The sequence below is a fragment of the Hypomesus nipponensis genome, chromosome 14 (genome assembly GCF_054491055.1).
Source record: "Hypomesus nipponensis isolate SF chromosome 14, ASM5449105v1, whole genome shotgun sequence".
Lineage (NCBI taxonomy): Eukaryota > Metazoa > Chordata > Actinopteri > Osmeriformes > Osmeridae > Hypomesus > Hypomesus nipponensis.
The window spans coordinates 15,544,929-15,572,411 of record NC_140374.1 but is presented as its reverse complement, the minus strand read 5'-3'; the positions used below and the strand labels follow the sequence as shown (position 1 = coordinate 15,572,411).

The window sequence follows — 27,483 nt, the reverse complement described above, 5'->3', positions numbered from 1 at the left end:
CAGGTCTCGTTCTCACATGCGGGATCGTTTCCACGGCGATCAGAAGTGACCCGTCCTCGTGGCAGAGTTAAGGGGAACCGTAACACTGCAGGAGACTGATGATGTCACTAAAGATCCTGTTTGTCCTGTGTCCTCTGCGTTGCTCTGGAAACGGTAGAGAGCCACCCCACCCTCCCCTGCCCTGTGACGCTATTATTGGATTTGTGTGTATCGAAACCACATGAGTCTACGGTACCTTTCTAAGCTCATCCATTCACCAGACAAATAAACATCAAAAGCACAGCTTCAGGTCATTAACAGGATATCAGACCTTATCTAAGCACCGACTGTTTATCTAATACATAACAGCTACTGGATCTGGAATGTGTTTACCAACTCACTCCCGACCCCTCCGACATCTCAAATCGTATGAAAGATGAGATTGTTCCCTCACTGCAAGTTAGCATTTTTAACGGCTCATACAGAAGTTAATTCGCTCAGCCTCCTGCTATGACACTTCCTCTGTTTACCAAGGAATGAGACTTTATAGTGAGATTAGGAGGCCTCACTCCTCCTCTCTCCCTCTGCCCACCGCAGCCTGCATGGCGCTGCTATGCAGCTTCCAGGCAGCTTTTACAGTGGTATACATGTTTACTACTGCTATGCTGTCAGATGCAGGGTTAGATGGATGGATGGATGGGTGGTTGGATGAGTGGGAGGATGGTTTGATGGTTGGACGACTGAAACATTGAAAATGCCAATAACGCATCCGGTAGCATTTTGCAAACGAGCAAACCTTTCTGGCTATTCCGACCCATGACCCCCAGTAACACAGAAAATACCTCAATCAACGTTAACGGTATTACCTCAGTAAAGTGGATGTGCCAGGTCAAGACACAATAAAATGATGAAGTAATATCTGGTTGTAATATATGCAACAGTACGCATATTAGCCAGTTGCAGTACTGTGAGTACAGGCTTGACATTGCTTTAAAAAGTGAAAAGTCTAAAACGTGTCGTAAAACTACATGACTGAGGGCGTTGCCCAACTTAAAAAATAACAGTATTTTTTTTTTATTATCAAAACACACATACTGAGGAGATTAGTTCTGCAATTCTGGGTGGGGAGTGGAATCTAATGGATGTGGTGTAAATTTTATACAGAACTATAATTATCAGGGGGATGCAAGCAGAGCTATTCTGAGGCAGCGTTAACTTGGAAATGTGTGTATTGGATGGTGTCCCCTGGGTTGGGAGATTGCAAGGCAGATGTGGCTCCGGGTGGGGGTCCAGACCCAAAGCCAGTGCCCAGATTAGCTCTGGAGGGTCTCATTATAAACCAAGAGACAACAGGGGAGTCTACAGAAATTAAAGGTGGAGAGTGGATGAGCCCTCTCTCTCTCTCTCTCTCTCTCTCTCTCTCTCTCTCTCTCTCTCTCTCTCACACACACACACAGACACACCCACATGCACTCATGGTTTGAAGTCTGAATCTTGTTGTTTCAAGAAACAACCATTGATTGGAGGGAACGCATTTGATCTGCGTTCCCTCTGAGCCCATGCATGCAGTCTAATGTCCCAGTGGGTAAAGAACAATAATTTGATTAATCTACCCTCACAGTTGTTGCAGTGTTGATTCATATTGTGACTATTGTGCAGAGTGATCCGATGCATTTTAATCAAAAGTTTACGTAATTGGCCCCCAAATAATTTACTTTATCACATAAAACCACATTTCACTGTCTTTGGGCCCTTGCAAAAAATGACCAGAAAACATAATTTCATTTATCATATAATCAGCACATGGGGAAGTATGAACGAGTACTAGTGAAGTGAAATCACCCAGTCATTGTGAATGGATTACAAGAGCAGAGTGATTGCTATAAGGAGGGACTCTGCATAGTCAATATATTGATATTATTATTATTATTATATATTATTTTCTTTACCAATAAAAGTCTTTAAAACTTGAAATTCTCACAATTTTTTACCAAGTAATGTTGGTAAAAATGTTTCCTGGAGGTCACACACACACACATACACTTAAGTTCCATTTGTCTTCACTTTGCGAACGTTTAGAAATGTGAAAATTTAATTTGTGAATGTGCAGAAAACAGACACCAATCTGTACTGACCCAGCGTGCTCCCTGTATGTGTGTGTCTGTGTGTGTCTGTGTGCCTATATTTCTGTTTGTGTGTATTTATGTATGGGGGTGTGTGTGTACAACTATGCAAGGGGATAATGGGTTAAAAGCCGGCTCTGCAGTGGAAGCCTGCTTTCATTCAAGAGCAGTGACGTCTCCCTGACCGGAGAGTGAAGCGTAGCTTAAGAAGTCAGAACAGAGTGGAGTTCCTTACGAGACTGGGGTGTAACTTGAAGCTCCAACAGAGAGAGAGAGAGAGAGAGAGAGAGAGAGAGAGAGAGAGAGAGAGAGAGAGAGAGAGAGAGAGAGAGAGAGAGAGAGAGAGGAGAGAGAGAGAGAGAGAGAGAGAGAGAGAGAGAGAGAGAGAGTAGGAGAAATAAAATAAACTGAGGTTGGGAGGAGGAGAGAAAGAGAAAATGAGAGAAATTTAGTAAGGGAAGGAGGGAGGGCTAGGAAGAAAGAGAGAGGAGAGAGGGAGAGAGAGGGAGAGAGAGAGAGAGAGAGGGTGATGTCAACCCAGCTGTGCTCAGAAGGTAAACAGAGATCCAAAGTGAAGCATGCTTTCAACGGGACGGGGACTGAAGTCGGGGCAAAGCCACAGGGAGACCCCCACACTTCCCAGACACGGCACCCGCAACCGAGGGGCGCTGGACTTGCTCCTCTTCATCCCCCTCCTCATCCTAGGCTCAGTGCCCCTGGCTACAGCCTGGCCGTACGGTAAGAGGAACCTCTCCAGCCGTTTTTCCTCTTCTGTCCTCCTTATCTATCTCTCCCTCTCTCTCTCCCTGTCTGCGTCCTTTGTTCTGCAAAAAGCCAGCATCAGCACTCTGCCTGCCCTCAATCCTTCTTCCTTGTAAAGAGCACAGAGGCATTCAGTGGTCTTGTAAAAGGAGACCGGAGGAGAGGGATGTAGAGAGGGACTCTTTAAACGAGCGGGATAGACAAAGAGAGCAGCAGGGTTTGTCGTGGTTTGTTCTGAGGACTGTTACGGGATAGTGCTGATTCTTGTGTGGGTCAGGTTGACACTGGGTGTTTCCCAGTTTCAACCATTTCATCCGAGCTCTGTCTTCCTCACTCTTCACAGAAAGCTTTCACATCCAAGAAGACACCCATTTGACTTCCTTGTTGTTGTGTTCTCCAAGCTTGCTGGATCTGCAGGATGTTTCACAAAACCACACATTCCTTGAAAGACAATAAGGAAGAGGGAGAGATGGAGAGAGTGGGAGAGAGAGACACACACAGAGAGAGAGAGACAGAGAGAGAGAGAGAGAGAGAGAGAGAGAGAGAGAGAGAGACAGAGAGACATAGAGAGACAGAGAGACAGAGAGAGAGAGAGTCTAATGGTGATGTGAAGGTTTTTGGCAGTGAGGCTGTTGACTGAGTCCTCTGTCCGGGCGACTGGGATGAGGTCGTCTCGGAGGAATCTGTCTACTGGTCCCCGGTGACCATTTGAACCACTGAAGGACAGAAGTCAGCTGTTGAGTTCATCCGACAGTTGCTGCTGATGTGGCTACCAAGTACAGTATCTCCCTGAGCTCATCCGAGCCCTGGCCCTCTCTCCACAGGCTTTTAAAGAGAACAACAGAAACACACAGTAGACTACACCCCGTCATTAGTGGTGCGAGCCGAAAGTCCAAAATATGGAAAACATCTTGATGAGGAGCAGGTGATGATGAGGTCACCTCACTCTTGGCCCATGCGCACCAGATATGACCTGCTGCTTAGCAGTAAGTCCACAAATGAGCATGCCATTGTTTACTCTTTGCTTGTTTCGTAAATGCTCAGGTGATCGACCAATCAGCCGCAGTTGAGCCACACAACTGAGACGCAGTCCATAGGGATAGATGTGCTTGAGACTGTTCAGTCAAGAGAGGCAACAGAACCAGGACACTAGAACCAGGACTAGAGAAGAGGTCAACAGTGTCGTAGTTTATTGACATGTGTGTCGTGCGCGCGTCCGTGCATGAGTGTGCGAGAGAGAAGGAGAGAAAGAGAGAGAGGAGGAGACAAAGAGACAGGGAGACAGAAGGAGCTGTCTGTCTTTTGTTCTACATCTCCGTTTTGCCGAACAACAAGTTGCCTCCGCATTCTTCCTCCCTTCTTCTCCACCCTCTCTTTGTCTCCCTATCCCCCGTGCCGACACGCGCTCTCTCTCCCCCTGTCCCTCTCTCCCCTTTCCCCTGATCTTCTGTTCTCCCACACATCCCTCTGTCCAGTCAGTGATAAGTGTCCTTGCTTATTTAGGGAAGCTCCCATGGGTGCATCCCGGGCTAATGGCCTGTTAACAGTAGGAAACAGAGAAGGAAGTCAGCAGGAGAGATGGCGAGAGAGAAAAAAGATGGGAGGGGAGATATGAGGTCAGGGATGAGTGCTTCGCCAAAGACAAAATGGGTCTTGAACGGGCAAACACTGGGAAAGTATTGCATGGTCTGAAAGACTACATGTCCAGTCACAGGTTGAACGTCTATTCGTCTAAAACAAATGTGCATAATTCAGACTTCTGTTTGACCTGGATTTCAGTGGACAGCTGAAATGACAAGGGCTTGAATTAGATTGGAAATACTGTGGTTTCCTTTCTGGCGGAGGTCTGCTTAGAACGATGCATGGGTTTTTCTGGGAGATCTAAGTTTGGGCTCACTCTACATACGTGTGCAGAAGGCTACTGCTGCAGTACACCCAGAATCCCTGGGGAAGTTTCCAGTTCCGCCGACGTTAAATCGCTTAGGCCCCAAAATACCAGACAGCTGCCATGGGCAAAAACGCACACACACACACACACAAATACATTTACAGAAAGACATGCACAGGCACACAGACACACACACGCCCCACACATATGCACACAAGCACACACTGCAATGGATCCAGCACTTTTCCACAGCCAGTGTCATATCAGTTCACAGGAAGACAATTAGTTGGCAAGCAGATGTGACCCGTCATTTTACTGGTGCGGAACACTTCCGAATACAGCAAGAAAGAAAGATGACAGGCGAATTGCAGAATAGCGACAGTACAGTCCATCTATCACAGTGCTTTCCTGGAGGCAAAAAGCCATCCACAGGGAGAAGCAACATCATATATCAAAGCTATTTGCAGTCATTTAAACAACAGAGAGAGAGAGAGAGAGAGAGAGAGAGAGAGAGAGAGAGAGAGAGAGAGAGAGAGAGAGAGAGAGAGAGAGAGAGAGAGAGAGAGAGAGAGAGAGAGAGAGAGAGAGAGAGAGAGAGAGAGAGAGAGAGAGAGAGACAGAGAGAGAGAGAGAGAGAGAGAGACAGACAGACAGACAGACAGACAGACAGACAGACAGACAGACAGACAGACAGACAGACAGACAGACAGACAGACAGACAATAGGTTGTCATGTGGAGAAGTACAGTATATATACAGCTGCAGTCATGAAGGCAGGGGAGAGGCAGAGCAACTCTACAGATGTGAACCTCGTCCAGGGTCAATGTTGATCTTTTATAGACAACAAATACAAATCCCTCAGGATGACCTTCAGATTGACCCCCAAACACAACCCAGAGGAGTGACACTGCCAGTAAAGCGGTCAGAGCAGGCACTGGGCCAGGGTTCAGCTGCAGGCTGCATGGTAAGAAGTAATACTGGGATTTTGGATGATCACATTCTGCACAAGCAGCAGATCTGGATATGGTGCTACTATGAATCCATAGTGCTTATCTTTTAAGTGTCTTGGATTCCAGTGGATGTGTGTGTATGGTGTGGAAGTGGGACAGGCATTGAAGAGTTGAAATTGACTAGAGAGTGAATTTTGCAGTGTGCCGACCATGTGTCAGCGAAGATGCCGCGTCTGGTGTAGGATGAAAAGCTAATAAATATGTAGAACTGTGAAGCTAGTCAGGGGGTCAATGTGAGGGGTCAAAAGGTCAGAGATATATTTCAACCTCTGGAGGAGGGACACATGGGTTTTATGGGTTTCACTCTGACTGGTTTTACACCCAATAACTACGATGTCATCTTAAGGCTGCACAACAAAGCTAGACCAATAAAGACTGCTAACAACCTCTGCTTGTGTGTGTGTGTGTGTGTGTGTGTGTGAGGAAGGGGGAAGTCTTGTAGACTTCTCTGAAGATAACTGGATTATCAGTATTAGTGTTTTTCCAACTTCTTGACATTCATGTCGCAGCACATCTTAAAGCACAACATCTGGGATGGAAAAAGCAGACACCAATTACATAATCCCAGAAAGGCCACACAAACCCCAGAGAGAGACGCACAGCAAGCCACGAGCCAGGAAAAAGAAGTTATGTGTTTGCCTTTTTTCTTTTGACTCAAGCACAGTTACACTGTGCTTCCAGCGCTCTGTGCCAGAATCTCAATCTCACTGCATTCTACAGGTTGTGAGTTTGTAGGGATGAAAAACCCCACAGACATTATACATCAACCTCAAGGATCCTCCATAACAAAGCAGATTGGATTGTGAGGTTGGGAGTCATTAGCCTTCAGGCTGAGATCTTTATCAGCCTAAGCAAGGCTTTGTGTGGCTGTGGTCAGGTCTGTGTGTGGTGTTGCATACAGAGCAGAGACAAGCCTAGGGTTGTGACATCTGCCAGTTGTCTGGGAGCGTGCACAACCGATGCCAAGCAGACTATGCGCGTGATTGAGACGCGTGAAAGAGCACAGACACGAAACACAACACGTGAATTGGGCGCGAGCAAAGAAAGCAAGTAAGCTGTGATGCAAAGACATTTCGTTCCATCGTTGCTGAAAGTATTTGGATTGATACCTGGCACCAAAAGAAGAGGAGCAAGGGGACGAGCGAGGACTGGAGAGAGGTCCCCCTCCCCTGCTCGCTCTCAATTAGGCCTTCAGACACGCTATGTCCTGCAAACACCTCATTTACCGCTACTGAAAACCAAAAATGTGTACGAAAGGAAACTATTTACAATTGAGGGTCTGGAGTTCAAAATAGATACACACATACAGGACACAGGTACAGTTAAATACAGGAAATCACTCACACATGCATTCACAACCATAATCACCAGCCTTGTAAAAAAATACTCCATCTATGCTACTGTCTAATCTATGTTTTTTGCAGGTGTGGACCTGGATGCCTATGGAATGTTTGTTTTGGCTCTGAGTCGTCTGTAACTGCTTTGCATAAGTAGTGCAGAGAGAACTTGGTAAACTCAGCAGGGGCTTGGTAAACAGTCCTGGGAGCTGGGGTGGGCTCTTGTCAGGGATAAAGACACATTCTTACACGATAAACAAGGCTCTCAGTCCAGCACTGGAAGGGCAACTCTGAGTCATGCTCTGAGAAAACAACTGGCCACAGGCCTCAGCCCCTGTAAACTAAGTGTGTTTACTCTGAGGAGGAAGCCGAGGATGAGACAGACTGTTTGTCCGCCCCGGGGTTGACGATACCATCCAGACATGACTCGACATAAAATACCGCCAGAATGGAATCATATTTCTGTCTGGAGGTGCTGTTCGGTGAGGTGTTCGGTGAGATGGGAACATGCCTGGGGCAGTTCATCGATCCTCCCTGGGACGACAGAACGTCTTCCAGGTTGTGGAGAGATTGGACATGACACGCTGATCGATCCGATGACACTGCGAGAGCAGCTCATAAAACCTGACGATCATTTTGTTTTTTTGTAGTCCCATAAATCAGCCCTACTGGACTACAGAAAATACCAGGATAAACCAGGCTCATTTGAAGGAGAGTAAAACTGTCCCATGAACAGGAGAATGTGTATCAACACTGGGTCAGTAACGACGTAGCCAGTGCCATGAGAGCAGTGGTTGTCTGGCATTGGTGCATTATCTCGGAAAGACTGCTGTGATTTATGCAGCAGTGCTCATGCTTGGATGACTGGGTCAGGGCAGGTACGGCTGGCTCCAGCAACTGGGCTGGAGTTTTTAGAACTGTGGAAGGGATTTAGCAGCGTGCTGTGCTTCCTGAAAATGCCTCTCCTCTACTCGCTCAGTCTTCTTGTAACCTTTTCCCTTTCCCTCTACTGCCTTCTCTCTACTCCAGTCTCTCCCTTTTGCTCTCTTTCTGAGAGACACAAACAACTGCAAGAAGACTCACACAAACGCAGACAAAAATAAGTACAAACACACACACACACAAACCCGCATGTACACACATACACAACACACAAACCCATTTTGACATGGCCATTCCGGGATGCCTGTGGTTCTTACACTTTGTCTGAGGAAATCCACAAAAATGCCCCATTGAAAATAGAAACGACGCACTCCATCTTGCGCTCAGGGAAAGTCCAGATTTGCGACTCGGAGCAAACAGCACGGCGAGACACCAGGGGAGTGACTGGGGAGGTGGACGAGGGGGCACAGGGCCACATCTGCTCTGACCACGCACACCCACTGAGAGGTCTCTGTGAGGGTGTATCTGCTGAGCAGCGTGCATGGCCATTACCGTCCAAGAACAATAGCCCTCATGTTTGGTGTAACACAGAGCTTATGCTGATGACGACAGTAATGTGTGACCAGGGACTCCCATTCCAGTGCGTGATGTTTGCTTGATGTGTACCGTGGATGAATACCAGGCAAAGCCCCACGCTGGGTGTTGTTGCTGTAAATCAGCTGAGAAAACAGACCGGAGCTAAAACAAACCAAACTGCTGCAAGTTTCACATGCATAACATTGCGCAACATGTGTTCTGGTCAAGAGCTGTCCTTACACAGCATCCATAAGTCTGACCGAGGCCGTCACATCCTGAATATCCGGGGTGATTCGTCTGAAAGTCTCTCTGCCAGTCCTGAGTGTCCTTCAATGGCGGAGTGGCTGCTCATCAGAAACCCAGACAGGGACTGAAGGGGAAGACATAAAACAGGACTTCATTAATGTTGGAGCCCCAGTGAGGTGGGGGGGGGGGGGGGGGGGGGAATCTTTGGTGTGTGTGTGGGAGGGAGAGAGGAGGGGGTCTAATAACATTCCAGGACATCTGCACAGCTCAACTCATCGTCCAGCGGACTTTCCACAAACATACATTCATTATGACGACTGCAGTAAATCAGCTGTTCCCCAATAGAGTGCACATTTTGTTGTGTGTGTGTGTATGTGTGTACACTGTGTGTGTGTGTTTGTGTGTGTGTGTGTGTGTGTGTGCGTGCGTGGAAGTTGGGTGTGGGCGATCTGAAAACCTCAGATGGAGCAGTTGCCATGGAGAACAGTGTTGCACAGAAATATGACTTTGGGCCGAAGCAATAACAGCCATCGCTAGATGACCTTCAACTCCACCCTGCATGGAATAAGACTTAGATTTCCCAGAGCGAGAGAGAGAGACGCAAAGACAGATAGAGACGGAATAATCAGAATCAGAAACTGAATCAGAATCAGCTTTTGTTCGTCAAGTAAGTTTGCACAAACAAGGAATTTACTATGGCAGAGAGTTTTAAATATCAAATGTGGGACTGGAAGGGAAGACCAAGAAAGAGAGAGAGAGAAGAAGGAGGCTTGTTATCCTTGGAGCGCCAGAGGCCGAGAATGCGTAGAATGCTTGGAGGGGAGGGAGGAGCGTTCAGAGTCGACACTGTGCCAACCGTCCGTGTGCTGCTGCCACTCCGTGAAACCTCCTTCCACGTCCACCTCAGAAGATTTTCCACCTCTCTCAACTGCAGCTTTCAACTCCACCGCTACATAATCCAAACCTCTACATCTGAGAGCGCCTCAAATCACCCTTTTCCCGCAAAATCCCCCCCACCCCCTCCCCGAATTTATGAAGCACGGACTTTAACAACCCAGAAGACGTGTGGATGTAGCGACTCATCTTTCGCGTGTACCCTCCGCGATTCGTGACCTGACTCATTTGGCGTGACCGTGGTCATTTTCCGCCACCGTGACCCGGCCATTACGTTTTTTCTCCTCTTTTTCCGCCGCTACGTTAATGATGTCTGATGTCATGGAATGTGAAGAAACCCAGCTGGGGAATGAAGGGCTGGATGAGGAGATGTCTCCCCACCAAGTCCGACCATATGGCACAGCCAGAGCACTCAGAGCTTGCCCAGCGAGGTCATCTACCACAGGGTGGGTCGAAGAGACAGCAGACAGCACAGACGGATTATAAGCACACTGTGAAAAACAGACAACCCGTCTCCCGCAGTCTGTCAGGCCGTTGGCTCATATCCTTTCAGGGATACTAGAACCACTCTATTCCCGGGGCTGACAAATCATCACCCTCCATTCTGAGCTCTACCTTCACTACAGCTGTGTTTGTCATCAGCGTCTTCACCTCATCCCGACTGCGTCTGTTACAAATGTGTACTTGACTAATGAACTACAAGCCTGTTTTACTGGTGTTAAGCAGCAAGCACATTTTGCGAACCTCGTTTCATGCTCAGAATCAGGCAAAAAGTATTTCAAAATGTGTTAGTGTATGTTAGTGATAGCACGTTTTGAGATTCATCCACTACGAGGCTTCGTAAACACTTTCCCTTACTTCAGCTTTGGGGGGATTTAAAGATTCATAGCAGATCAACAATAACAACAATCTGAGTGCTGTCGTAGACATCGATCCAATTTTAACAAGTAGATATCTGTACAAACCAAGCGCCCCATTATGCTCAGAAGATGTTGAGTTGTGAACCACAGAGACTTTTATTCTGGTGCCGCCAAAGGGCAAAACTCGCTAAGATTTGGGAAGAAGCTGTCGTTTCCTCCTCAATGCTGACATCCAAGCACCTCTCTCCAGACTACAGGTACCTGAATAACCACTGTCCTGGTCCGGAGTGGAACGTCATGTGTCGGGGCTGCTGTGAGTACGACGTGATCCGCTGCAGGTGCCCCCTCCAGGGCACCCCGGTGGGCTATGCCGTGCCTTGCTGTCGCAACGCCATCAACGAGTGTGACCCCTGCATCATACACCCAGGTACCACAGCCGTTCGACATCACGCGCCCTGGCAACGCTGCTGTCGGGCCTAATGCCTTTTCTGTCACAGGTATCTGCCATCCATCAGCCAGACCGTGGCCCTCTTACGAAGGGTCTTTCTAGAAGTCAGTGAAACATCTTTCAGACACACTGTGCTGTGTTTCTGTTCGACTTTACCTGTTTCCTCTTCCCCTCGTTGGCACGACTTCACTGAAACACCAGAGTTAGGCACAACGGCTGGAGCCTTGATTCATGAGATGATCTGTGTGTGTGTGTGTGTGTGTGTGTGTAGGGTGTCTTTTATGTCTGCATACATGTACGACACACCTACACACACACAGACACACACACACATACACACACAGACACCTGCATGCAGAAGAAACCAATGTACACGCACCAACATAAATACACATCCTTACATCGTGGTGCACATTAACGTAGTTTTTTCCAAACAGCTGGAACCTTGAATGTTTTCATTTTATCGCTGAACAGAACAGCCGGTGTTCCTCATCAAATGCATTCCTGGACATGTGTTTTTACAGTACAGCTCTGAAGTATATTCTTTTAAAAGACCTTTTTCTCATAAATCGCAACGACAAAACCCAGGTAGATGCTGTGTGGACCGGTCATGGGTTGTCTACCCAGATGCTTGCTGGGGGGTTCTTGTATCTCCCCACCGGCCTCAGGATGTCTGGCTCCAGAGACGAGCTCTCAGGCCAAAGTGAAAACCCATCTTACCCCCAGAAATCCAGGCCTGTAGGGGAGAGGGGGTGGGGGCGTGTGGGGGATGGTGGGGTGGGGTTCCCGTGCATTTCTATTTCAGGAAGCATAAATGTGTTTATGCTATTTTACTTTGGTGGAGGGGGGAGCCTGATGACTTTACCAGCCAGTGTAAGAGGGGCTACACGCACGACAAGGGAAATACTCGAGGGGTGACAGTGTGTGTGTGTGTGTGTGTGTGTGTGGGGGGGGTACCAGTCAAACTCAGCGACTGAAAGAATCTTGTCTGAATGTGAGGTGTGACCCCAATTTTGTTCCACATGCTTCTCTTCTTCTCTCTTCCTCTCTCTTCCTCTCTCTCCCTCTCTCTTCCTCTCTCTTCCTCTCTCTTCCTCTTTCTTCATCTCTCTTCCTCTCTCTTCTTCTCCCTTCATCTCTCTTCCTCTCTCTTCCTCTCTCTTCCTCTTTCTTCATCTCTCTTCCTCTCCCTTCATCTCTCTTCCTCGATCTTCCTCTCTCAGGTTGCAGCATATTTGAGAACTGTAAGAGCTGTAACAACGGGACCTGGGGCCCCAGAGATAACTTCTTTGTCAATGGGAAGTATTGTGCTGAATGTCGACCTGGCTGGACCGGGGGGGACTGCCTAAGTGAGTAAACCCCTCTTCCCCCTCCTCCCCCCGCCTCCCCCCTCCTCCCCCCTCCTCCCTTCTCCTGCCCCCTCCTCCTTTCTCCTGCCCCCTCCTCCCTCATCCCTCCCATGTACCTCCAAACACATCTTCATCCTGTCCACCCTGCACATCTCAACCCCCTTCCACCCCATGCCCCTCCACCCTAAAGCCGTATACAATACTTGCTTCTAAATGCAAGTCTTGTGTGGCACACAACAATCACCTAAACAGGGGGTATGTGTCGACACAGGTGGAACCAAGCCAAATAACTCCTAGGCTTTTCTAACTGATAGTTAAATCACAATACTGCAACTTACAAAATACTTGACTTGATTTTCACAAAACAGTTTGATGACATGTCTGGATGCTTTTGTAATATGCAAATGATAGTGTTTTGGGCATGAGATAAGAGTTTTCATCAGTTACCAGGTAGTGATGATGAAAATGACCCGAAGCCTGCAAACTCATTTTATTTTTGTGTAACTGCTTTGGCAACTTAAATGTAATTACACAGCACGGCAGAACAAGTGGCAACAAACTGCAGTGAAAACATCTGTTTCAAATCAATGATCTCAAGCACTTTCATCTGTGTGTGTGTGTGTGTTTGTAGAATGTGGAGGAGTCATTCGTAAGCGCCAGGGTCACCTGGTTCTGGAAAGCTACCCCACCAATGCTCGCTGTGAGTGGACCATACAGGTAGACCAACTCTTCACCATTGAATTCAGGTGGGCAGTCAGAACCTGTCAGAACCTCTTCATAGTGTTTCTTATGGTGCTCTGTGACCCATACCTCAGTTGCATAGTGACATTAAAAACACCTTTACTGAACTTCAGATAAAACCCAGAGACAAAACCTCCATGTACGACCCTGACTGACTTTGTTCTGCTAACAAAGACCACGCAATGGTAGATCGGAAGAGCTCCTTGAGACATGGAAAGACTTTGAAGTCTGTGCGAATGCTTTTAGCGTCGCTTTGCTGCGAAAGAAAAAAAGATTCCCTTCAACAATGTTAGGTCATATTGTCATACTTTCCTCTGACATGAAAGGAGCAGACGGGTACATTTAGTGTCCATCTGTAACAGTTATGAATAGCTGACCCGATATAAACAAACTTCTCTTTCAGCCTCTCGTTTCTGTGAAAGAATGGCTGGACCAAGGACAGTCTAGACCACTTCTCATCTTGCGTTTCACTTTCCATTCCTTTAATACCTCATTATGTAGACGCCTTTGTTGATTTATATATTTATTTTGTATTTACAAGCAAGCATTTCTTTGAGTGCTGTTTTAATGACAGAAAGTCACAGTGCGCATGCTGTTCTGGGTTGGTGTGTTGACATGAACAGATACAATAGAACAAAATAATGATTACGATTTTTCCTCACAAATACAGCTCCACGTTAAACTTCATAACCGTGACAGCCATAGGCAGCCTGTCCAAATCCGTTCTTGGATGACAAATTAGCCTGCAAGCGCAGCTAAAAAGCACCTTCCCAGCCCAGTTTGGAGTCACAGAACGACATCACAGACTTATAGATTGAAATAGATTGATGAATCACCTCCTAAAGTGAAGAAATAAGGTTTTATTTCACTTTAATGTCCTTTACAACTTGCCCGCTGCAGAAACAGTAACTGACGTTGTGCCTTTCCCTTAGTTTCATGTTGCTGTGCCGTGTTGCTTGTCAGTGGACTAATGGAAACTTATGAGTTTTGGCGTCTTCCATTGAAGGCCTACTGGCAAGGCAGTTTTGTATTTATGAGTTTGGCAGTGTCCCTATTCTTTGTACTTATGGTGACGATTCTCTCTGCTCACACACAGCACATTCACTGGGTTACACCAACAACACACGCAACTGCCTACTGCTCACTACCTCTGTCAGTCAGGCAACCCACTGGTCACATTGAGGCTCAACCCCCCCTGTGACCGGAGAGAACTCTAAACAAGCAGAGGGCTCGGTACCTCTCCACCTCTACATGCTAAGATATATGAAGTTGTACAGACGTTTTTTCCTTTCGTACATCCAGCCAAAGATGTCACGTCTGGCAACAACCATGAGAGCCAAGCGAGATTCTTTTTCTCCTCTTGTTTTGATGTGAAGAAGCTTACTCAGACACGCTCTAACATATCCATGTCTGCTGGCTATCTTTCTGTGGGATCCTTCTGGCAACCACTCTTCAACTACTTGCCCGCCCACCAAACCACACTGCTCGTTAATTAAAAAAGAAAAGCATTTGAATAAGTGTCTCTCACCACTTAGCCCATTCACTTCAGTTCTCATTAAAACAGGCCCCAAAGCCACTCCTGACCTTTCGTTTTCAAGATGACCCAGCAGAGATTAAGCCCTGTCAGGATTCCCACAGAGGAGGGCACAAAAACAGTTTACCCAAGCCGCCCATTTCTAAGATTTGACTTGGCACTGTGTGTGTGTACTGCAGAGATACATCATAAACCACCTACAATCAAAAACAAGATAGGTCATTAGCGTTATTTTACACAGCTATTTGGCTGGCAGACACTAATGAGGAGGAATGTGTTGAGATATTTATTGGCATAAACTATTTGAATTGTTCACAGTAAATTGCGGTAGTGATTAGAGACATGTTATAATACTCAGATATGTATTTAGTATTTGATGGAAACCCATTGGAGTTTCCAACAAAAAGACGAATACCTGTTATGGAAGAATTTTAGTGGAACTGTGCATATCTGAATAGTCAAGGGATGTGTTTTTAATGCAATTTATTTAGATAATACAATTACATATGATTAAAGTTTTGCTGATCAGTCATTACGAAGGGTGCGCTAGTCACAAATCGTTCGCAAGAGTGATGAAGAACATTCAAAAAACACAACCTTATATACACTTTAGATCAAATGGCATTCTATAAAGTCAATCAATCAAAATAGCAAACTCTGTGATTGGCTCACTCAACTTAATGACAGCTTGAAACAATACATCTCCATATCAGCTGTCTCACTGTTCTTTGAAGTAACATTCCTCCCCAAATGAGTAGATAACAAAACCACATCAGTTGATCAGTCAAATGGTCAACTGTCCTTTGTGTGACTATCTACAAACAAGAATTCCATTAACAAAAAGAAACAGAACCCAGACCTTCTAGCCAAAGTTCAGCACCCATCCCCCGGACCCAACTAAGACCCTCTGGATCTTAGTTAGGCATTTTAAAACAACACCATAAATACCTTAGACAATCTGAGTGTCCCTTCTACACAATAAACCACATCACAGAACCTCAGTTTCTGTCTATAACAAAGGAACTTACTTTTTACCGCTCAAAGAAACATAGATATTGTAACTATGTCAAAAATTGCCATTACAAAACGTAACAAGAACTGCAAACTTTAGACTCCAAAAGTTGTGGGTTCAGGAGGTCAACAAAGTTAGATTGTTTCGGTTGGAACATGGCTTGATATTATCATCTGTTTTCTATTGCTTGACTTGTGTGAACTAAACACTCTCTAACATGTTAAGAATAAGGATCAAATATGTTCCCTTTCTTGACCAGTGTGACTAATGACCGTGTTGTAATGTAGAGTGTAATTGTTCCATTAGCTTCATGCAGTATCAATTAGGTGCATATTACCTATGACCAGTCTTGGATGCACTGTAGCTACGATTTCAGATGAATACCTTGATTTCTTTTTTAGGGGCTCTGATCGCTTTCAAAATAAATGACAATAACACACACATACGTGCACACACAAACACACAAACAAACAGAACCTTATTATAAAAACTTCAGGACATAAATAATTCTCACCTCCAATAAAGAGAACTGAATCGTGTTAAATGCCATCAACACTAAACAATGGTTTGATTTGGTGTAGTTAGCGGCCTGCCAGCTGGGTAGTGTGATCATGCCAGGGGCGAGGATGCCAGCCAGTGCAGCGAATCAAATAAACCCTGGGTCTCTGGAAACACACACACCTACCAGGAGTCCTGACAACATTTAACATTCACAGTCAGCTTGGTTACATCATGTTGACACCACATTAATCTAGAGACCAGAACTCTGTGAATGGGTTTGATATGGAAAAATCAGGTCTACCACCGATATAAAAACATGTTTGTCTGAACGATAGAGACAGATGACAGAATGGAATAGACTGACACAAATGGCTGTCTATTATGTAAGCAAAAAGTTCCAAATGGCTACTGTAAATAATTACCTTTAAAAATGTTATGACAGATGCTTTGTCAAGTGTGTTCCCAGGCTTTCACTGAGTGAGAAATCCAAGTTTCCGAGTTTAAGCCTGGTGTGGAAAGCACACCACGATTCCACATCCTGCTCCCAGCAAGACTTCAGTACTTTCAAATCGGTTGTGTGTCTTTTACTACCCGGCCCGCCATAGTACGTTCAACCGGGGCCTCTCAAGGCTGCTTTTCTTTATGTCATGTGACACGTCACGTGACACTGCTGCTTCCTGGTCCTTAGGTTCATGATGCTGAGTCTGGAGTTTGACCACTCCTGTCGCTATGACTACGTGGAGGTCCGGGATGGAGACAGCATCAACTCGCGCGTGATTGGTCGATTCTGTGGGAACAACAGGCCTGCTCCTATCCAGAGCTCCGGGAACTCGCTGCATGTCCTGTTTGTGTCAGACGGCTACAAGAACTTTGACGGCTTCTTCGCTACCTTCCAGGAGAGCTCAGGTACTGCCGGGGTTCTGAGCACAATAACGCTGAAGCAAACAGCAGCCTTTTTACTTCCTCTAGACTAACCACTTCGTCACAATCAAATAGTACTTACAGCTGTAGAGAAACGTTTTATTTTCATAGCCATCATTCATCAGTTTGATACAACACAAATAATGCATAAGCTGTAGTGAGGTTACATCATGTGTTTCGGTAGCTGTCGTGAGGTTAGCGAGGTTAGGAATTTTCCTGTGTCTGATATTTTTTCTTTTTCCTCTGGTCTGCAGCTTGTAGCTCGTCGCCATGCCTACACGATGGTACTTGTATCCTAGACACATCATACTCCTTCCACTGTGCCTGTCTGGCTGGCTACACCGGGAGGAGGTGTGAGAATGGTGAGTTATAACACCCTAACAATACCCTGCAGAACCCCTACAGTTCCCTTGCAGTACCATTACGGTACCACAGTACTCCTACAATATCATTACAGTCCCATTACAGTACCCCTGCAGTACAAGACCTACTGTGAAGCTCCTCACCTCTAATTACCAGACAATTATGAAAAGCTAATTGGTCATTAGATTAGTCGACAGGATGTGGAGGAGGACAGATGCTCAACTGTGCAGCCCCTTTCTTTTTCCAGGGTAAAGCAACAATATTTGGTCTGTTTTCTGTGTCTGTGTGTGAAAGCCAACAAGGTTTATTTCTGCTGTTAGTAGAGAGACAGTCCTCCTAGTCTTCTGTAGAGAGACAGTCCTCCTAGTCTGCTGTTAGTAGAGAGACAGTCCTCCTAGTCTGCTGTAAGTAGAGAGACAGTCCTCCTAGTCTGCTGTTAGTAGAGAGACAGTCCTCCTAGTCTGCTGTTAGTAGAGAGACAGTCCTCCTAGTCTACTGTTAGTAGAGAGACAGTCCCCCTAGTCTGCTGTTAGTAGAGAGACAGTCCTCCTAGTCTGCTGTTAGTAGAGAGACAGTCCTCCTAGTCTGCTGTTAGTAGAGAGACAGTCCTTCTAGTCTGCTGTTAGTAGAGAGAGAGACAGTCCTCCTAGTCTGCTGTTAGTAGAGAGACAGTCCTCCTAGTCTGCTGTTAGTAGAGAGACAGTCCTTCTAGTCTGCTGTTAGTAGAGAGACAGTCCTCCTAGTCTGCTGTTAGTAGAGAGACAGTCCTCCTAGTCTGCTGTTAGTAGAGAGACAGTCCTCCTAGTCTGCTGTTAGTAGAGAGACAGTCCTTCTAGTCTGCTGTTAGTAGAGAGACAGTCCTTCTAGTCTGCTGTTAGTAGAGAGACAGTCCTTCTAGTCTGCTGTTAGTAGAGAGACAGTCCTCCTAGTCTGCTGTTAGTAGAGAGACAGTCCTCCTAATCTGCTGTTAGTAGAGAGACAGTCCTCCTAGTCTGCTGTTAGTAGAGAGACAGTCCTCCTAGTCTGCTGTTAGTAGAGAGACAGTCCTTCTAGTCTGCTGTTAGTAGAGAGACAGTCCTCCTAATCTGCTGTTAGTAGAGAAACAGTCCTCCTAGTCTGCTGTTAGTAGAGAGACAGTCCTCCTAGTTTGCTGTTAGTAGAGATACAGTCCTCCTAGTCTGCTGTTAGTAAAGAGACAGTCCTCTTAGTCTGCTGTTAGTAGAGAGACAGTCCTCCTAGTCTGCTATTAGTAGAGAGACAGTCCTTCTAGTCTGCTGTTAGTAGAGAGACAGTCCTCCTAATCTGCTGTTAGTAGAGAGACAGTCCACCTAGTCTTCTGTAGAGAAACAGTCCTCCTAGTCTACTGTTAGTAGAGAGACAGTCCTCCTAGTCTGCTGTTAGTAGAGAGACAGTCCTCCTAGTCTGCTGTTAGTAGAGAGACAGTCCTCCTAATCTGCTGTTAGTAGAGAGACAGTCCTCCTAGTCTGCTGTGGCACTCGGCAGAACATAATTTTTCTCAGAATGTGTCCTTTCACAGGGACACAAAAGAGGATTTTGTTACTCAGCTAGTGCATCATGGTTCCACAGCTCGTACAGTCGGTACAGTCAGTACAGAACTGTGCTCCCCTCCACCCCTCCATACATCCGCCCAGGCTTGCCTGTTGTTGACTCCCCAGAGTCCTGTAGCTGAGTGAGCCACCGTCTCCGGGGAGAGATCTGTGGTTTGGCCGGGCTTTCCAGCAGCTGCCAATACCACTGGTCATCGCTATGACCGGCCAAAACTGTTCAGATGCTGAGGTAGACATGTTTCCAGTGTGGACAGATGGAGGATAAATCAGAATGGCCACCTGACAGTTTCATGACTTCATGAAATCACACCTCCCGGTTCCACTTTATGTTCGGACTGTAAAAGCTGTGGAGAGACAGACTGATGGAGTGAGTAAGTGGTCATGAAGGAGAGAGAGGGAGAGTTGCGGAAGGAGGAGAGAGGGAAATAAAATGTAAGGCATACAGAAGGAGAGAGGATTATCAGGGGTGGGATGATGTCATCGAAAAATTGATAAATAGGCCGACTTTTCAGTGTTTTAGAGAATGTTCTGAATTTGCTTTGTTTGTGTTGAAAATCCCTCTAAGACCCTGCTCTTAAGTAGACTCTCCTGGGCTCCATACAGGAGACCCCCACCCTGACCTGCCACTCCACCGCACCACTTTATTTGGGTTGCCACCTGTCACCCACACCCTGCCAGAGACCTCCCTGGAGCGGGTGTGGGGGCCGTAGGGGAAAAGGGGGGAGGGAAAGGGGCCTGGTAAGCTCCAGGAGAGAACGGCGAGGCTGGAGTGACCTCTGTCCCCATCCCAGCCGCAAGGTCTTTTATTTAGGGACGTCTGGCCGGGGGCCTGTGTTTCCGTGGCCGCTCAACCTCCCCGGGGCCTCAGCAAAAACAGGCTGGCAGAATGAGCATGTGCCGTCTTATTTTCAGGGCTATATCTAAGTCTATAAAACGACTGCAGAAACAAAACCTGGCTCTGTAATTCCAGGCAGCTTTTCCACTGAATTGAGGTGCTCATAAAAAGCAGGCATTTCATTCTGTGCACTGTGTACATTCATCTGTCTCCCTGAGAGGAGCCCTCAGCTGCTTGGTTGCATAGCTAGATTCAGGATCAGACTAATGTCTCATTAGTTGTAGCCTAGGAGCACAAGTGCACACTTTTACCCAACCTTAGCATGGGCCAAGAAACTCAAGAACCTGGTACAAAATACTTGGCATCAGTTGCTGTTCATGTCTGCAATCATTTAGCTGTCATTTACTGTAAAAGTAAACTCAAGTTACAACCAATTCTCAGAATTTCAGAATATGCCAACATAATGTTTTGGTTCCAAGTTCCCTTTGCACCCTGATAAAGTACAAACACAAGGTACTGCAGAATATGCATCGACTAAGTACCTAAGGTGTTGTCAGGCAGTGATGATAAGTTAATTAGCTTCATTACTCATAACATCCTCTGTTAGCATTCCTAAATCATTCCGACTCGCCCTGCAGTGTAGAGAGGCAAATGGGGATCAGTTTAGGACAAGGATGTAAACAGACAGGCAGGCAGACAGACAGACACACAGACACATAGACAGACTGAAAAACTGATGGACCAAAACATCGACAGACAGGCAGACAGACAGTGGGAGGAAAGAGGTGAGACAATGCAACCAGTTCCTGGGAAATTCTATACATTGTTTTCCATATGACTCACAGAGGTCAAGCAAAGTTACATTTTCCAACTCTGGAATATGCAAGAGAATACCCCGTTGCTGCGTACAATGGAAAGGTGGAAAGGTTGAAGGAAAGCAGAGACAGTGGTTGTAGGGAGGGGTCCCTTGAAGGAGGCTAGCCCACAATTATCTGAACCAAGGCCAAAGAGTGTGAGAGAGAGAGAGAGAGAGAGAGAGAGAGAGAGAGAGAGAGAGAGAGAGAGAGAGAGAGAGAGAGAGAGAGGCTGGGACTTCACCCTTTACAGCTCTGCATCCTTACTTTGACTGTGTGTGTGTCTGTGTGTGTGTGCATTAGAAATAAAGAAGAATAATCTAGTCTGTAGTATTCAACCACATGTTGGTTGTGTGTATTGCTCCTCTCCTTACTGTAGATGTGATCCAATTCTGATGGCTGGCATGATGTGTGATTTATGAATTGCAGCCTGTGTCTCACAGTTGGGCATTGTCTGAACAATTACACACATTCTATTCCATTCCTCTCAGTACCACCAAGTTACCAACTACCCACATCATAAAAACAACTTTTATTACAGTGGAAAATTGAACAGTTTGACTAAAACTGGCTGTTTTTTTATTGGGTCTTTTCTATTTCTTCCTCAGTTACAGGCCATGTGTTAACATCGCCCTTTATGGAGTTCACACTTTTTCCAGTGCAGGTGAAATTACTCATCAATGAGGCAATAAAAAGTAAATGATGTTTTAGGCTTTTCTAAAGAGGCCATTATGCTGAGGGATAATGAGCTGTGAAGATGTCTGGGAGCCCTGAGGTAGTGGTGAGCCGAGGAAGGATGGACTAGGTCCTATCTGCTCGAGCTGTGTGGTCTTGTTCTGGGGAGCGGTGGTGAACTGGGGTTCAGTAGAGGAAGAACTCGAGCAGAATGTTATGTTTGGATGGCGTGAACTATTTACTGGTAACGGTTCATTAGCAACACGCTGGTTGAAGACGGCTCGTAAACACATCATGATGTGTGCGTGTGGGTGTTTGTGTCCTCAGTGGTGGGTTGCCGCAGGCCCCCTGTGCCCACCCACGGCTCCACCGAGGGGGTGTTTCATCACTCGGGGGCTCGCGTGCTGTTCCGCTGTGACCCCGGGTACGACCTTCGGGGGATTGGGAGCGCCGTCTGCCTGGCCGACGGCACCTGGAGCGCCCCCGCCCCAAACTGCGGTGAGAAGCCTGGGGAGAGACGTGGGATCAGAGGAGACAACCGAGATTAGGGGAGAGATCAAAGATCGTGGGAGGGATCCGAAGAGAGATCCAAGAGACTGGAGATCAGAGGAGAGAGTAGAGATACGAGGAAAGACCAGAGGAGAGATCAGAGGATGACCACCGATGGGTTGATTTGATCACATAACATCCCACACAAGAAGTCAAACTTCTACAACAGTTCTGTTCCTCCTCTGCATGCCGTTTACCAGATATACATAGCCCATGGACAGTCTAGCTGTAGACTGGGCAGTACATCTAGTAGGTATTTATAACAGACTGTAACACATCTGTCTCTGTGGTGTTTACCAGTGCCCACAGTGAAGTTCTGTGCCATCCCAGCCAAGCCAGCACACGGGGACCACTTCCTGGTTTATGGGCCCAACGACGTTCTCATCGCCCTGCAGTACCTGTGCTACCGACCCTACAAGCTGACAGGAACCCCTCAGAGAACATGCCTGCACAACAACACATGGAGCGGGACTCCACCCACTTGTGTTAAAGGTAAGACCCTCTGGCATGGGATGCCGGGAAGTGGAGTGTCTGAGAAAAGCACATTGTGGGAAATGTCGTGAAAAGGTCTCAGCCTTAGTGAAAAGGGTGACAACTGAACAAATCAAATTAGCATAACGAGCCACACTATAATGACTCAGCACTAACTGGTCTGAATTGATTATACTGTATCTATTGTTTCCATTCAGCGGCACTCTGAATTTCCACTAACACTTGACTTCTTCTCCTTTCAGTCAATAACACACTCGCTGAGCCTGACAAAGACAAAGGAAAAGGCACAGAAAAGGACAAAGAGAAAGTTCCAGAAACAGGCTCTGACAAAGACCCAGGACACCACACCGAAGGAAAGGAGGGAGGGAACAGAACGTCGGGCGAGGGAAGCGTGGGCGGTACAGACCCAGGGTCAGGCCACAGAAACAGCACCACAGCAGACGGCGAGGAGAAATACACAGATACCAGTCTGGAGCGAGCCCCAGGAGGAGGCCGGGACAGAGAGGGCGGGGGTGAGGAGGAACCAGACAAAGCCGGCAGAGTGGACGACACCGAAACGGATGACAGTCTGAACGCAGTGGAGAGGAAAGACACGGAGGGAAAGCTTCCCCCAGAGAGCCCCGCAGAAGAACACGAGACTCCACAACCAGAGACAGGAAGAGATGCGGACCAAGAGATAGGCAAGACGACAGACGTCACCGAGATAGCGGTGTCCAGGGACAAGGGTCAAGGGGAACGGGAGAAGAAAGACGAGCAGACAGACGAGAGCGCACGCCCCGACCAAATAGGCCCCAACGACACCAAACAGAGGGGGGACACGTTCGAGAGGTACTGGGAAACTTATGAGATCACGTACACCGATAACAACACCAAGCCGTCGGACACGAATGACGTGGAAAGTTCCAGCAACGTCACAGAGACCAACTCCCTGAATGAGGAGACCGCGCTTCCCCCGAGGAGCAACACAAGTCATTACACGCCCTACAGGGCGGGAGGTCAGGACCTCGCCAAGCCCACAGCGAGGACAACAGGGAAAGACACCGCGGGCAGCAACAGGGCCCAACCTGTTGAGGACGTGGTGGTGGAAGAATCCGACGTCAAGACTAGAGAGATGTCAGAGGAGGAGAAAGCGGAGAACCAGAGCTTCAGTGGTGAGGCTTAAGACCTATCCTCACGCTGGCAGCTGAAACCGTAGCAGCAATAAACTGACCTTTCCTTCTTCTTTGCACTCTCTCTCTATCTATCTTTCACCTCTCTCCATTTTTCTCTCTCTCTCTCTCTCTCTCTCTCTCTCTCTCTCTCTCTCTCTCTCTCTCTCTCTCTCTCTCTCTCTCTCTCTCTCTCTCTCTCTCTCTCTCTCTCTCTCTTTCTCTCTCTCTCTCTCTCTCTCTCTCTCTCTCTCTCTCTCTCTCTCTCTCTCTCTCTCTCTCTCTCTCTCTCTCTCTCTCCCTCTCTCTCTCTCTCTCTCTCTCTCTCTCTGTCTCTCTCTCCCTCTCTCTCTCTCTCTCTCTCTCTCTCTCTCTCTCTCTCTCTCTCTGTCTCTCTGTCTTTCTGTCTCTCTCTCTGTCTCTCTCTCTGTTCGCCCCTTCCTTCAGATAAAGACTGTCCTCCACTCCCCCGCCTCTACCATGGTTACCAGGAGCTGGTGCCAGGGTTGGTGCCAGAGACCGTGCAGTTCTTCTGTAACCATTCCTACGCCCTCAGCGGCGATGCCCGCCGAACATGCCAACCCAACGGCACGTGGAGTGGAGCCCAACCCCTCTGTGTGAGAGGTAGGTTAAGTGTATGTGAGTGTGAGTGAGTGTGTGTGTGTGTGTGTGTGTGTTTGTGTGTCTCAGGATGTGGGTGCGCGGGTGGTTGTGCATGTGTGTGTGTTTTCTGCTCATCCTAATTACGTTAGGAGGAAAGAGTGTATCGCCCCTGGCAGTTAGCTTTTTTACACCTCCGGCCTGTCATTTCCCTAACCATTATCCGAACAGCTGGCTGACTGTAGGTGTTAATAGGCACTGTGTTTGTGTGTGTGTGTGTGTGTGTGTGCAGCCTGTCGAGAGCCAAAGGTTTCAGAGCTGGTGAGACAGAGAGTCCTGCCTCCTCATGCTCCATCACGGTAGGTGTAACGAGCACGGCTGGAGATCCAGTTACCAAGCACGCAGACGCATCTTCATCTGGAACATAAAACTGCCAGACAGAAGCGTATATCAGCCCTCCATTAGTACTGTGTACAGTTATTTAAGTATGCTGTCACCGATCATATATCATCATGTCTTATATCACCACCGTCTCATAAAATATCGGAATATTTGAAAGCAAACATTAGAAATTCCCTTCTACAGCTCCAAACCCCATACTATTTCACTTTGACAGCCACTTTAGAATGTCAGACCAACTGTATTTTCTTTCTCCAACCCTGAAAGACTAAATGAGGATAATGATCAGTTCAATATGTGGCAGTTGATTGTGTATAAAGACATCCGTGGCCGCCTGTTCTCTCCTCTTTTAGGAAGACTCCTGTACACAAGCTCTACTCCTCAGGACTGAGAAAGCAGGCCCAGTCTCCTGGTCCCACGAAAGTTCCTCCAGTGCAATCCCAGCTGCCCCAGGGCTTCCACCACCTTTACACACACATAGAGTACGAGTGTGCCTCTCCATTCTACCACCACTCTGGAAGCGCACGTCGCACTTGCCTCAAGACCGGCAAGTGGAGTGGACGTCATGTCTCCTGTTCACCAGGTGAAGGCGCCAGAGGGCTGTTGTTGCCAGCTTTCTGACGAAGGGGATAACTGAAGAAGGGATAGAATTGTGGCCCTCAAACATACACCGAGAGAATAACCATCCTGCAACATCATTCTAATGAACTTTGTAACGTTTCCCTTTCCCTGCCCACCCACTCTCTCTGTCTCTCTGTCTCTCTGTCTCTCTGTCTCTCTCTCTCTCTCTCTCTCTCTCTCTCTCTCTCTCTCTCTCTCTCTCATTTCATCCCCTCCTTCTCCCAGTATGTGGAAAGCACCCGACCTTTGATTCCCAGAAGCTGGCGGAGGCCCAGTGGCCCTGGATGGCCGCCGTCTACCGACGCTCCCCCAACACACCAGGAGCCCCGCCCAAGGTGGACAAGACGGCCAGCTTGACGGGGTCACTGAAGAAGGGGTCCGTAGGTGGGGGTGGAGGGGCCCGGAGCGGGGCAGAGGACGAGGTCTCTGACTGGCAGCTGGTGTGTAGCGGCTCCCTGGTGAACCAGCGCAGCGTGGTGGTAGCGGCCCACTGTGTGACCGAGCTGGGAAAGCTGTACCCTCTGGATGCAGCCAAGTTGAAGGTGGTGATGGGAAAGAACTACCGCAGTGACGCCAGGGAGACCAAGGGCTTGCAGCACCTCAGGGTGAGTTACCAGGTCCTGCTGGACCTGTAGTTTGGAACGAGTAGTATTTGAATGAGCAGTTGATTCTGTGTGTCTGACATAGGAAGGAGATGGAATTTTGTTATGAGCTGATTTGCTGCTAGACAGGTGTTCTCAATCCCAGATTTGATTGAAACTGATCGTTTTGACGGAGGAAAAGTCAGCAGATCTCACCTGTTGGAAGCGTTTTGTTTTATTTTCCATTCCATGTCGAAATCGTTCCCTCTTGATTAGATTGAAAAATATTTAACAGCTGTGTTTTTTTAGGGTTCATCAGTTTGTAACATCTCAGACTGTTCAGACATCCAAATGAAGGCAGAGTTTTGAATGTGACTGTGTGTGAGTGATTATGTTGCCAGGTAACAGGAGAAACAGAGTTGTAAAACAGAGTATGAATCTTCCATCCTTCTGTTGGCACAGGATCTCTCTCTGCCACCCTCTTTCTCTCTCTCTCCCACACTCTCTTTCCATTTCTCTCTCCCCCTCCCTCCTCCTCCCTCCCTCCCTCCCTCCCTCCCTCCCTCCCTCCCTCCCTCCCTCCCTCCCTCCCTCCCTCCCTCCCTCCCTCCCTCCCTCCCTCCCTCCCTCCCTCCCTCCCTCCCTCCCTCCCTCCCTCCCTCCCTCCCTCTCCTCCTCCCTTTCTCTCACACTCTCTCACTGTCCCTCTCACACTCCCCCACCAACTCTTCTCTTCCTCCGGCTGGCCTTGCTCATCTCTCTTCATCTCACCATCTCACCTTCTCCACCAGGTGGCGTCCATATCCGTCCACCCGAACTACGACCCTCTGATCCTGGACTCGGACCTGGCCGTCATCAAGCTGCTGGACAAGGCTCGCATCGGGGAGCGTGTGCTGCCACTCTGCCTCCCCGACACCCAGGGGGGAGAGGTGATGTCCAGGCAGGGTCTGGTGACGGGCTGGGCCCCCATGCCGGACCCCCGTATCGGGGCTGAGGAGCAGGCCAGGGTGGGCGTGGTGCACCTGGCAGATGTGGTGCCCTGTGAGCAGCAGTATGCTCGTAACGGCGTGCCGGTCAGCGTCACGGACAACATGCTCTGCGGCCGCCAGAAACCGGACTACAGCCCGTCGAACATCTGCCCCGCGGACACCGGGGGCATCCTCATCCTCCCCGCGCCCTCCGTCGACCCCAGCCACCAACAGGACCCCTCTCTCAGCACCGGGGGCCGGGAGGAGGGGAGGGGGGGCTGGAGACTCCTGGGGCTGGTGAGCTTCGGGTACGACCAGGGAGAGTGTGACCCGGACCTCTTCACGGTGTACACACACATAGCCAACTTCAAAGACTGGATAGAGAGCAACATGAAATGAGGACAGCCCCACTGTCCCCCCGCTCCCCCCCCCCCCCCCCCCCACCCCCTTCCTGTCCTCTTTCTCGCCACACAACATCGCTCTTGTCTGTGTCCCTGCTTTTTTTTTTGGGGGGGGGGGGATCATTTTCTACTTCCTTTCCGTTTCGTTCTTTCTTCCTTCCTCCCCTTCCTCCTTCTCCTGTTATGTCATTCACTGCGAGTGTGACCGGTCAAACCAAGCAGTAACACTGGACTGCACAGTGCTCTGACTGTAGGGGGCGCTAGCACAGTGGACTTTGACATCGTACCTCTTTTTCCTTAGCACAGGACGACAGTGTTCAGGTCCTACAAGGTCCTGCTTCAGACTTGAAATCGACCACAAGGCCAG

The 27,483-nt window shown here is 48.0% G+C and overlaps 1 protein-coding gene across 1 annotated transcript; it reads left to right on the top strand.

Moving 5' to 3' along the window:
- The first annotated feature begins 2,628 nt into the window (after positions 1-2,628).
- On the top strand, positions 2,629-27,114 carry pamr1b (peptidase domain containing associated with muscle regeneration 1b). Its single transcript, XM_084673244.1, has 14 exons — positions 2,629-2,840; positions 10,807-10,983; positions 12,228-12,353; positions 12,985-13,099; positions 16,830-17,047; positions 17,317-17,424; positions 21,685-21,855; positions 22,207-22,398; positions 22,641-23,549; positions 23,994-24,170; positions 24,439-24,505; positions 24,899-25,128; positions 25,392-25,771; positions 26,539-27,114. The coding sequence occupies exons 1-14, from the start codon at positions 2,681-2,683 to the stop codon at positions 27,112-27,114; spliced, it is 3,606 nt and encodes a 1,201-aa protein (XP_084529370.1). The 5' UTR covers positions 2,629-2,680.
- The last annotated feature ends 369 nt before the right edge of the window (positions 27,115-27,483 follow it).